Source organism: Anabrus simplex, chromosome 3 (assembly GCF_040414725.1).
Source record: "Anabrus simplex isolate iqAnaSimp1 chromosome 3, ASM4041472v1, whole genome shotgun sequence".
Taxonomy (NCBI): domain Eukaryota; kingdom Metazoa; phylum Arthropoda; class Insecta; order Orthoptera; family Tettigoniidae; genus Anabrus; species Anabrus simplex.
The window spans coordinates 412,577,543-412,589,860 of record NC_090267.1 but is presented as its reverse complement, the minus strand read 5'-3'; the positions used below and the strand labels follow the sequence as shown (position 1 = coordinate 412,589,860).

Here is a 12,318-nt window from a genome sequence, read left to right as displayed (position 1 = left end):
TCTCGTCACCAAGCTGAGGCAGTCCATGAATTTCTACATTGTTCCTCCGGACGTACTGTTGGAGGTCTTGATTTTCCTCTCTAAGCTTAGAGACTTCTTCGTCTGCTATTGTCTTTTCCCTTTCGAGGACAGCAACCTTAGACTTCAATGCCGCTACTTCTGCCATAGCGTTTTTAAAGTCATCAGTTATTTTGTGCAGCTGACGCTTAATATCGTCAAAACTCTCAGCACAGAAGGTCACCGACTTTCTAATTTCCGCTTGTTCAGCTTCGATTCCTTCTAATTTACACAACCTTTTGTGGATGTCCCTAACTACAGATTCCATATCCCCAAGCTTATGGTCACTCGGCCCTACAGCCAGATCACCATTCACACTATCACACTTCCCGCAATACCACTTCTTTGATTTGTCCTCAATTAGTGTCTTGAATTCCCGTTTATTTAATTTAACACACGCTCTGTGATGTTTTCTATGACACTTACCGTCACAGATGATGTAGTCGTCCTCGGCAGTAATTGATTTTATGCACGAACCACACACAGCTAGTTGCTTATTGCCCGCCATCTTGAACTCAATCTTGCCATTCCTTTTTAAATTTCACAACCTCATCGGATTTAGCTGACAGTTTTTCTCCACAGATATTAAGCTGCCTAATTCCATACCGTTTTTTACACCGATGAAGCCACCCAGCACTGGCAGTAAATTTAGGGTCCCCTTCATTAAACCTCCTTCTAGAAATACACCGCCTTTTCTTGCAGAACGGGGCCAGATATTGGCAGGTCCTTTAATCTCCACCAAAAGTTTAAAATTAAGTCTACCAGTGTCGGATAACACGGAATGTCGGATAAGCGAAGGTCGGTTGAGCAAGACTCTACTGTACAACATTTTTTCTCAAAAATCTTATTTTTTGAAACTTGATTTTTTTCTGAGCAATCCATTTGTGCAACAGTAAAAGTAATACTTGAAGTTATAGAAAATTCAACGAAGAACATGCAGAAAGATTTACAGCTCGGTTGCTCTAAAACTGGTGAACAAGGAACACATTTTATTTTTAAAAATAGAAATAGGAGAAAAATGAATTTTTATTCAAACAAGCCGTTTCTAACTATGTCAACTTACCTTATCAATTAGAACTGTCCTGCGCCACAAGTAACACCTTACCTCTTCTTCTTTACAGCCTCCTTTTTCAGTTTTTGAACCTTTATATTGCAAGGGGCTGTTTTCCCCTTTGAGAGGCTGACTGGGCATTTTCATAAATCCTGCAACTGTCACGTACCTTCACAATTTCTTGTGTTACATAAGGGAATTTTGCTGAGTACCCGAGTTCAGTTGCAGCAGTGCATCCCATATTAAATTCTGCTACAGCATTGCAAACAGCAATACTCATTTTTCTGTGATATGAAAATCTCTTTGGGACACTTTCGCCATATTAGAGAATGCAAACACTCGTTCTGATTTTGTGTTTCTCCTCGCACACATCACGACAGCACCTCATCAGATGCCAGCCTCTGATAGACTGGAATTATTTTTAGGGCTAATTGATCTGAAAGCTAGATGGACAATTTATCATGGCTCTGCGGCTTTATGCCGTGTGCATACATTTACTGTAGAAGCACTAGTAATCAGAGCCTTTGGGACATTTGTCACATGTGTTCATACTGTATGTAATGACTGCTAGTGGCATATACGGCTCTTTTCATGTCTACTAGAGTAGGCATGTGATTAACAACTGCATTTCTACAGTAGGTGGTAGCATTGGTAAGAGCTCAATTTCCATGACCTCTTTTTGTAATGCTATTTTTTCGGGGCGTCGACCGAGAATGATCTATGTGAGGGACCTGCGTGTATTTTGTAAATGGCGGAAGTGTAAAGTGTTGAATGTGGAGAAAGGAACGTTAAGGATATTAATCATTTACATTTGAAAAACCCTGACCCGGCCGGGAATCGAACCCGGGGCCGCCGGATGACAGGCTGACGCGTTGCCCCCTACACCGCGGGGCCGGACTCCAGACCTCTTAACTGTACCCTATTTGCCTTCGATGACTGCTCTACCTGTCTCAAGCCTTCGCAACATGGTTGATACATTCCTCTTTCTTGAGTGTTACCTCACTACCACAAATATTTTCACTCACAATATGATTATTTAGCTTGAAAATTGGAGAAAATACACTCGCTAGGCAAATCTATCACAAGAGGGCGTTTAAAGGTCCACGCGCCGGACATTTAAAACCTGCGGTAAGCCTTTTAAAATGTCGGAGTACGGAAAAATGATCGCTAATCTTTCCGCAAAGGCCAGAGCTGTATTTATGATGAAAAATCAGAAATACGATATTTGACCATTTTTGGCTAAATTTCGCTCCCCGTGTCCCTTAAATGCAGCCCTGAAATAGGAAGTTATAGACGGGACTTACGCAAAGACGCGAACATACCTTTTACTTCCGACTAGAAACCCACTCTTAATTAAGGTTTGCTATAAATCGGATAAAATCAACGACAAAAGGAATTTACAAAAGCCTATAGGAGCAGTGATGAAAAAAAAATATTCCGGATGTGATATTGCCTGCACTAATTAACATATTTAACTCTTCACTTGCAGACAGCACATTTCCAGAACCATGGAAAACGGGCATCATACGTCCTCTGGAAAAAGTAACTTCCCCTTCTGAACCATTTGACTACAGAGCCATTTGCTTTCTTTCTGCTTTATCTAAAGCGCTATAATGCATCGCTTATAGACAAATAACAGACTACATGACGACTTACAAACTTACTCTGCCCATTACAATTTGGTTTTCGTCAAACACACAGTACTAGTACGGCACTACTGAAGGTCAGAAGACATTCGAGAAGCAATGGACAATAAGGAAGTGACAGTTGTTCTCCTAGACTTGAGCAAAGCTTTTGACTCTGTTGACATTGACATTTTGCTATCTAAATTGTATTCCCTCCATTTCTCGAACATTGCCCTCCTATGGTTGCATTCCTACCTGCATGGCCTTCGGCAGTGTGTTACAGATAGGATAAATAAATCAACTTGGCGGCCCATGCATTGTGGTGTGTCCCAAGGGTAGGTGTTAGGACTCCTTTTTTCTATTTACATTAATGTCGTCTCCCAAAACCTAACGCATTGCAAATACAACATTTAAAATGATGATTTACAGATTTACCTCCGCACATCTCCAGATCACATATTTTCGGCCACAGAAAAACCAATTAGTATCTAAAATCGTTTTCCTTTTGGTCTTCGAGATGCGGTCTCACGTTAAACCCAGCAAGAACGCAAGCCATCATCCTTGGATACCAAAAAAACCTCGCAAAGATCAATCGACCAGAGATTATATCTATAATGTTACATAATACTAACATACCAGTCAGGTCATCAGTAAAAGTCCTGGGCGTTACCTTCGATGCCATGTTATGGAAAACGCATATTGCGAACATCACCCAGAAAACATTCTGTGCATTGCACATGCTGCGCGGGTATACTGTAAATACTTATTTCCTGAAAAACATAAAAAAATGCTGATAGAAGCTCTGGATTTTCCTCATTGTGACGCGATTTATAGACACGCTGGGTGCAAGTCATTGAGCAGTTTAGCTTAAGCAAGCAGAGACAGCGGATGTGCTGAGCGGTTAGTGTCACGACATGGGCATTTCAGTGGAACAATATCGAGCGGTAATTGGAAGATGGCAGAGGAGTATGAAGAGAAAAGTAATAAGGAGAACGGAGAGCAATAGCGAGATGGTAAGTATGAAGGCAGTGGCATTGGTGGCAGTTCTACTAACAAGTCGGGGCGTGGAATTGAATCTAGGCCCTAGTCCAAGTGGTGCCATCTTTTGGGATGAAATTGAAGCGATTAAGGAGGTAGTTAAAGAGACTTGCCAAATGGACCAAGTTAAGGAAATGATAAGGGAACAATCGAAGGAGATAAACGATCTGAAGAGGTGGATTCATGAAAAAATGGGTGAGACAACTTCCAAGGTGGATATGAATGCGGAAGAAATAGTGCTACTGAGGAAGAAGGTGAACAATCTGGAAGAGGAAGTGGCTAAGATGAATGAAGATGAAGCAATTAGTAGTCAGGGACGTACGATGAAATCTAAGAGAGAGCGAAAGAGAATAAATTGGATTTAGTGGATAAGGTGGTGGAGGTGATCCAAAATAAAAGTGAAGATTAAATTCAGCGAAATGGGCTTTGACGTTGTGGAAAGGGTAAAATAGTGAGAGGGCATAGGCCAAAAAAGCCCAAGTTATTATCTACCTTGACGGCCGATAATCTGGTGAGAAACGCAGGGAATCTACAAGGTGAGAAAGCGTGGGTGAAAAGAGACATGGGGAGTGAAGGAAGCAAGAACATTAGAATTTTAAAGAAGCACCTAGTGAAAGTCAGGAGTCAAGGACTGAGAGCATACTTCAGGGGCCAACGACTTGTGGTGGGTAATTGAAGATATTCTAGAACTTGGTCAGTGGGTAAGCTACAGGAAATAGATGAAAATCTTACAAGGGAAGGGAGTCTGGTTACGAGACAAGATGAAAGGAAAGTCGCTGAGCGAACGGATGGCCATGACGAGGCAGGAGGCGGCGGCATGGAAGAGGACTAAGTCCAGGACAACACAAGTGCAGATACGAGAGGTCAGCAGTCACGAGTGTCGTCGACAGTGTGCACGTGCATGGAAAATGTGAGGGGGCACGAGAAGAAAGAAAAAGAAGCGAGGCCTTGGGCAGAGGAAGAAGTTTTAGTTTAAAAGACCTGTGGGGAAAGAAAAATAAAGGTCGGACGGAATGGAAGTGGAAAGTGAGAGGTAGATAATAACAAGAAGTAAATCAAGTAATGTGGCAGAGGGGGTAAAAATAAGGGAGGAAGGGGATATGCAGGGGAGGAAATTTGATAACTACATTGGAAGATATGTTTTGTAAACTATGAAGGCTTGCTAAGTAAGATGGCGAATGAGGAAATGATAAAATTAGTAGAGAGTTTCGATATTGTGGCGCTGTTAGAGACGTGATAAGAAATAGGGTAGATGTTAACGTGGAGGGTTTGTGGTCAAGAATAAAACAAAAAGGAAAGAGAGGATGATGGGCAGGACTCCGGGGGTATAGTTGTTTTAATAAAGGAAGGAATTAGTGAATTAATTGCTGACATTGATAATGAGATAGAAGAGGTGGTATGGGTCAGGTTGAATATGGGGAGAGAGAGACCTATGTCCAACATATAGCAGAGAGAGTAGGACAATAACGAGGGGAAGGAGACGTGGTGAAGATAAAGAGAGTAATAGTTATGGTTAAAATTGATAGAATTATGTGCGGCAGGCTACCTACATGTTTTGAACGGCTGGTGGGACGGGGATTTGGAAGGCAAACTGATGTACATTACACCTCACGGGGAAAGTGTTATAGACTTGGTAGTTAGTTCGGAGGATATCTTGGAGGGAATAACGTGGATAGAAATATGGGACTGGCTTGAACCCCATCATGCCCCGGTGTATGTTAAGCTGGGAAGAAATGAGAGGGAGGAAGAGGAAGGAGGGAAAAGGAGGGGTAGAGAGAAGGGTAGGAGATATCGTCGCTGCCGGGATAAAACCTCCTATGTGAAATATTTTAGCTTAGAACTTTGACCGGTAAGGTTCTGTCAGCTAAGGTGCAATATTGTGTGAATATTGCCAAGGCATTCTCGGTCTTCATGATGTATGTGCTGCGGGTCAGTATATCTCCAAAAATATGTTCACATAGGAGGTTATGTCCCGGCAACGCCGATATATTACATATGAGTGGTCAGAAGAAATATAATTGGAATTAGACTCTCTTATAGAAAATGAGGGCCCAGGAAACGACCTGGGGGAGTCTCTACGAACATCTTGAGACTCTGGCTAGAAACGGGGGTGTGATGCGAATATATGAACTCACCAAGAGAGTTCACTTAGCCTCTCACACCTCAATTCTCCAAATCCTACCTACGCGTGGTGCCCCTGTTAAGCTGAGCAACCCAGTGGAAGGTTGGGTTTACAACCCCAGCGGGAAACTGGGTCAGTGAGCCAACAGGAGTGGAGGACAGTGGAAGGCAACGGGAAACCACCACTGTAATTTTCCCAAGAAAACCCCATGGCTTTGCTCAATTCAAAATATTCCGGAGTTTCAAGTTCCCCAGTCGGATCTCCGGGGGGAACTACGTTCAGAGAAGCCTCAAGAAATGTGCGATGCTGCAAGGAACAGTACTGTTTAGGAACTTGGAATGTAAGATCCATGTATCAAGGAAAGCTGGATATAGTCAAACGAGAAATGAAGAGACTGGGCATCGATATACTGGGAATAAGCGAAGTGAGATGGATTGGTATTGGTGAATTTGCTACAGGTGAGTACATGGTATACTATTCTGGACATGAAAACCAAAAGAAAAATGGAGTTGCCCTCATAGTTAGCAACAGGGTGCGTAAAACTATAATGGGGTGCAATTTTAAAACTGATAGAATGATGTCTGTACGTTTTCAAGGCCAACCTTTTAACATCACAGTCATACAAATTTACGCACCAACCACTGAAGCTGAAGAGGAAGATATTGACCAGTTTTATGAAGACTTACGAGAATTGCTACAGTTAACACCAAAGAAGGATGTCGTCTTCATTATTGGCGACTGGAATGCCAAAGTAGGAAATCAAACTGTAGATGGAGTAACGGGAAAATTTGGCCTTGGCACAACAAATGAAGCTGGACAGAGACTCCTAGAATTCTGTCAAGACAACTCACTGGTCATTACCAACACACTGTTTCAATTGCCCAAACGACGCCTATACACCTGGACCTCGCCAGATGGTAAATGTCGGAATCAGATCGACTACATACTCTGTAGTCAAAGGTGGAGGAGTGCTGTACAGTCATCCAAAACAAGGCCTGGGGCTGATTGTGGATCAGATCACGAGCTCTTAATTTCCAAATTCCGGCTCAAATTAAAGAGGATTGACAGAGCTAAACCATCAAGCAGATATGACCTAAATAGCATACCTCTTGAATATACAGTAGAGGTTAGAAACAGATTTAATGGATTAGATTTAAGAGATAGAGTCCCAGAAGAGCTATGGTCAGAAGTACGTTGTGTTGTTAAGGAGACAGCGGAAAAGCATATTCCCAAGAAAAAGAACAAGAAGAAGGCCACATGGTTATCGGGTGAAGCACTACAAATAGCAGAAGAAAGAAGGAATGCAAAAATCAAAGGGGAAAGATCGAAAATGTCTAAATTAAATGCAGAGTTTCAGAAACTAGCTAGAAGAGATAAGAATGCCTTTTTGAATGAACAGTGCAAGGAAGTTGAGGAAAATAACAGACTGGGTAAGACAAGAGATCTTTACATAAGAATTGGAGACATCAGAGGGAAATTCCAGGCTAAGATTGGAATGATAAAAGATAAAAATGGAAAAGATCTTACTGAAGCAGAGGAGATTAAAGAAAGGTGGAGGGAATATGTAGGCAATTTGTATAGGAAAGATGGGAATACTCCTGATGATGAAGTTACTCTGTTGTCAGAGCCAGAACCAGATATCTTAGAAAGTGAGGTCAGGTGGGCCCTAGAGAGTATTGCAAACAATAAGGCAAGTGGTTATGATGGAATCCCTGCAGAACTGTTCAAAATCCTAGGAGAGGATGCTGTGAAAGTGCTACATTCAATATGTCAGCAAATATGGAAAACCCAGCAGTGGCCAAAAGATTGGAAAAACTCAGTGTTCATCCCAATTCCAAAGAAGGGCAGCCCTAAAGAATGTTCAAACTACCGAACAATCGCACTTATATCGCATGCTAGTAAGGTTATGCTCAAGATCCTGCAAAATAGGCTTCGGCAGTATGTAGATCGAGAACTACCTGAAGAACAAGCCGGTTTCCGCAAAGGCAGAGGAACCAGAGATCAAATTGTTAATATTCGCTGGATTATGGAGAAAGCAAGAGAATTCCAGAAAGACCTATACTTATGCTTTATTGACTATGCTCAAGCCTTTGACTGTGTCGACCACAATAAATTGTGGCAAGTACTCAAGACTATGGGAGTACCAGATCATCTTATTTGCCTTATGAGAAATCTCTACTCTGATCAGGAAGCTACGGTGAGAACCCTATATGGAACAACTGAATGGGTCAAGATTGAGAAAGGTGTACGTCAAGGCTGCATATTGTCACCTTACTTATTCAACTTATATGCAGAGTATGTGATGAGGAATGCCAAATTAGATGAAACAGAAACTGGAGCTAAAATTGGTGGGATACATATAAATAACCTTAGATATGCTGATGACACCACCCTGTTGGCAGAAAGTGAAGAACAACTTAAGTATCTACTAATGAAGGTGAAAGAAGAAAGTGCAAAAGCTGGACTAAGGTTGAATGTCAAGAAAACAAAGATCATGGCAACTAAACCTATCACCTCCTGGCATATAAATGGTGAAACAATGGAGGTTGTTCCTAGTGTCATCTACTTGGGCTCCAAAATAACTGCTGATGGCGATTGCAGCCATGAAATTAAGAGACGCTTGCTCCTTGGGAGGAAGGCAATGGCCAACCTTGATAACATTTTCAAGAGTAGAGACGTAACTTTAAGAACGAAGATTCGTATAGTGAAGGCTATGGTCTTCCCAGTAGCAATGTACGGAAGCGAAACCTGGACAGTAAGAAAGGCTGAGCGCCGAAGAATAGATGCATTTGAACTATGGTGTTGGAGAAAACTCCTTAGAGTTCCGTGGACTGCGAAGAGATCTAATAAGTCCATATTACAGGAAATCAACCCAGGCTGTTCACTGGAAGGTCAAATACTCAGGCAAAAACTAAAGTACTTCGGTCATATCATGAGAAAACATGATTCGCTGGAAAAGACCTTAATGCTGGGGAAGACTGATGGTAACAGGAGAAGAGGGCGACAACGGATGAGGTGGATTGATGACATCAAGGAAGCCACGGCTCTCAATTTAGAAAGACTTCGGAAAATTGTATACGACAGGAAGAAATGGCGCACCTTGGTCTATGGGGTCACGGAGAGTCGAAAGCGACTAAACGACTAACAACAACAACAACAACAACAACATAGAAAATGAATTATAATTAATCAAGTGCGGATGGGAGGTAGCTTTGGAGGATAATGCTGTTAGAGAGGTGGAGTTAATTGAATATCCAGTAAAGAGGGTAGCTGAGATAGCTAAATTTAAGAAAGACGGGAGGGGAAGGCGGGTGGTATAATAAAGCGTGAAAGGACATGAGGAAAGTAGTCATAAGGGATTAAAAGATTATAGGAAACACGAAAGGAGTGCAAAATCAGAAAATTTTGTAATTAAGGAAAGAATATAAGAATAAAATTGTAGAGTGGAAGAAATTATGGCTGAGAGAGCAATCAGATGCGATAAATATGGAGTGTAGAATGTTTTTTTCTAGTTGCTTTACGTCGCACCGACACAGATAGGTCTTATGGCGACGATGGGACAAGGAAGGGCTAGGAGTGGGAAGGAAGCGGCCGTGGCCCTTGTAACGGGCGGTACACCTCCACGCCGCTTATTTAAAATTTGCGCCAGTTGAAACTCCTCTGCTGGAGGAAGTCTGAACTTTATCTACGGTATTAATTTTCTACTTTCTCAGAAGATGTCACTACCTGGAAATTTTGGAGTTTTTGAACTGTGTCATTTTCGACGTATTTTTGTTTTGCTTGTAGTAAGAAGTGTGAACTTTCTCTTCTGGAGGACACTACTGAAGATCAACAATAGTGCACCCTAGTGCGGAGTGAAAGAACTGTTTTTTTTGGAGAAAATTTAATTTCAAAAGTTTGTTCTTTGCTAAATTTCCTTCAGTCATTGTTTAAGTTGGCAATATTAACCCTTTCTTTCCCCTTGTTTTGAATTTAGCCAATCCCGAATTTCTTAAATTAATTTTCCACCAATGATGTGTTTCTTCTTCACCTTGTGTAGGGGTTTTCTTTAACCACCAATAAAAGATTGTGGGCGGGTGTTTTCCTTCCTAAAACGCCTCGAACTTTCCGCGAGAGTATATAAACTGCTGATTTTAGGGTCTCTGCGCCACTTCTGTTCCATCTTTTCGTGTGTAAAGTACATAGCAGGGGGCGGGAAGCGCCTCTTTCTTCGGCGGCAGTCAACAACCAGGTAATGGCCGATTAATTACTTCTTTTCTTGCTTGCTCAGCAGTTTAACTCTCGGGGCGGGTCCGAAGTTTTTCCATTATGTAACCTTCCTTAAAATGTAAAGAAACTTGTATCTATTCTATCTTTTAAACTACATATTGGGATAGAGAGTGCTTAACACTCTCGAGCTCCCACTCATATTGTTTTGAGGTGAACTTATTTTCTCAACCTATTCTTCCTTAACATTATGTAAATTTGTTTCCTTCTAAAGTCACCTCTTTAGTATGGGATTAGCCCTTGCATCAGTGGCCTAGAGCCAAATTAGGTTTTGAAACAAATACATTAGGAGTGCAGTTCGCCTCCTCTCAACTTGTTATTTTAGAGGTCATGTAATTATCCTTTTATCGCTTAATAGACCTCAGTAGGTTGGGTATTTTACCCCTGTGCTTACGTCCTTAGAGGACAGCTTGAAAGTAGAGTTAGGTGTGGCCTTGTGATAGGCTTAAAACTTTGAGAGCGGATCGCTCTTTTGCAATTTGTTTCTGCGTGCCTCTAGGAGGTATTACTGTGTAATTCGGAGCTAGTGTTCCTGGGCATGATTGGGGTTTTCTGCCCCTTTGCTAAACCTTATGTACATGTAAATTCGGGCTAACTGCTCGAGAATTGCAAGTTCTGGGCCCGAAGCCCAAAACCTGTAAATACTATTGTTGTTCTTTGTTGCCTTGCTACTCTGTACCTGCCATTCTTGTTATTTCTGAGTTTGAAAAGAAAATATAACCTTGTTAAATTTTAAATTAATTTTACTTTCGTAGCTTGAGACCTGTTCACCACCCCGCACCTTCTTTCACCTCTAACTACCACAAAAACACGGTAACAAGTGGTAGCAGAGCGTGGTTGAATGGGTCTCAATTTAGCCCCTTTTGACGGCTAAACATTGTTTTGTTCCGAATTCTAACCATTTTCTCAGTTGCTGGAATTTTTTGAGTTTTTCAAAATTTGTTCTGTCATCATGCCCGGCCCTCGCGATGTTCTCCATCTTAACTATTTGTGCGAAGAGGAGTTGATCTATGAGTTAACTATCAGAAATGTGCAATCTGGAGGCACGGTTGCAGTAGACACAAACAAGCTTAGAGAGTCCCTTGATTTGCCCATTTCCATCCCCACCTTGGGAGAGAAAGAAATTGACGACTCTCTTTCCACGATCGTCGAGAATATTACTGGGCTAGCATCTGTAGTTAGTTTTTTGATGAAAATGATCCTTCTAATCAAATTAAGCGTGTGCAAGCCAGGCTGTTTCATTTTTCAAATAGAGTTAACGATCTGTTGTCTCTAAAGTTGAATGACGTTCAGAAGAAGGAAGCTAGTACGCTGCTTGAAAATATTTCTGAATTATCTAGCAAGGTCACTCAATTGTTAACTGGGGAGGTTCCTCCCAAAAGCGATCTACCCACCACAGTGAATGTAGGTAGCGAGGAAGAGCCTCCTAAGGGAGGAGTAAATAGGAAAACCATCGCTGCTCAAACTACCTCTGCCCCATTGGACGAGTCTGAACGCCGTAACTCATTAAATAATGTACGTTCTGAATTAAGTTCCTTGCCACTGAAACCTTTACCTACTATGTCACCCGGGTTCAGCAGTTTGCCTCATCCATTGGCAATGTTACTCAGAGGTATCTCTAAGTTTTCCGTTAATACCACCAGTGAAGTAATTTCCTTTTTAAGATTTTTAGTTGAATTTCAGGATCATGTCCTTGTGTTTTCTCTTTCTCCATGTCAAATTTTGCAAATTATCTATCCCTATGCAAGTGGCATTCTCTCTGACAAAATAGTAAGAGCCATTGCCGAGCAATCATCTATTGAGGATTTCCACGCCCACTTGCTAGCTAACTTCATCCCGGCTAGGGCCAGGTCCTCCCTTATTCAGAAGTACTATTATCGTGTACAGCGTTTGGATGAAAACTTGGCAGACTTTATCCAAGATATTAAATTCTATACTAGGGTGTTTGCTCTTCATTTTCCTGAAGACCAGATTGTAGGCTATTGTAGAAGGAATTTCACCATCCTATAGGTCATATTTGTGTTTCGCGGCGTGCCCGCAAACCTTCTCGGAACTTGAAGCATTGGCCGTTTCAGCGGAAGGGGTTAGATACGCCGATTCCTTGCGTGTCGCGAAAGAACCCCCACCTTCCTTTAGTAACACTCGGCCTCCACCTCGCC

The 12,318-nt window shown here is 41.8% G+C and overlaps 2 protein-coding genes across 2 annotated transcripts in view; one reads left to right on the top strand and one right to left on the bottom strand.

Moving 5' to 3' along the window:
- The window catches only part of LOC136866830 (ATP-binding cassette sub-family C member 4-like), a 291,743-nt gene extending 288,328 nt beyond the window's left edge, over window positions 1–3,415 (bottom strand). The window contains exon 1 of the mRNA XM_068226857.1: window positions 3,370–3,415. Coding sequence (XP_068082958.1) covers window positions 3,370–3,415 — 46 coding nt within the window. The remainder of the gene's footprint in view (window positions 1–3,369) is intronic.
- A 2,782-nt stretch (window positions 3,416–6,197) lies between these two features.
- Window positions 6,198–9,998, top strand: LOC137499038 (craniofacial development protein 2-like; the record flags this gene model as incomplete). Its single annotated transcript, XM_068227082.1, has 2 exons — window positions 6,198–6,951; window positions 9,976–9,998. Coding segments are annotated over 2 exons (777 nt in total), but the record flags the coding sequence as incomplete, so codon positions are not given.
- Window positions 9,999–12,318: the final 2,320 nt, after the last annotated feature.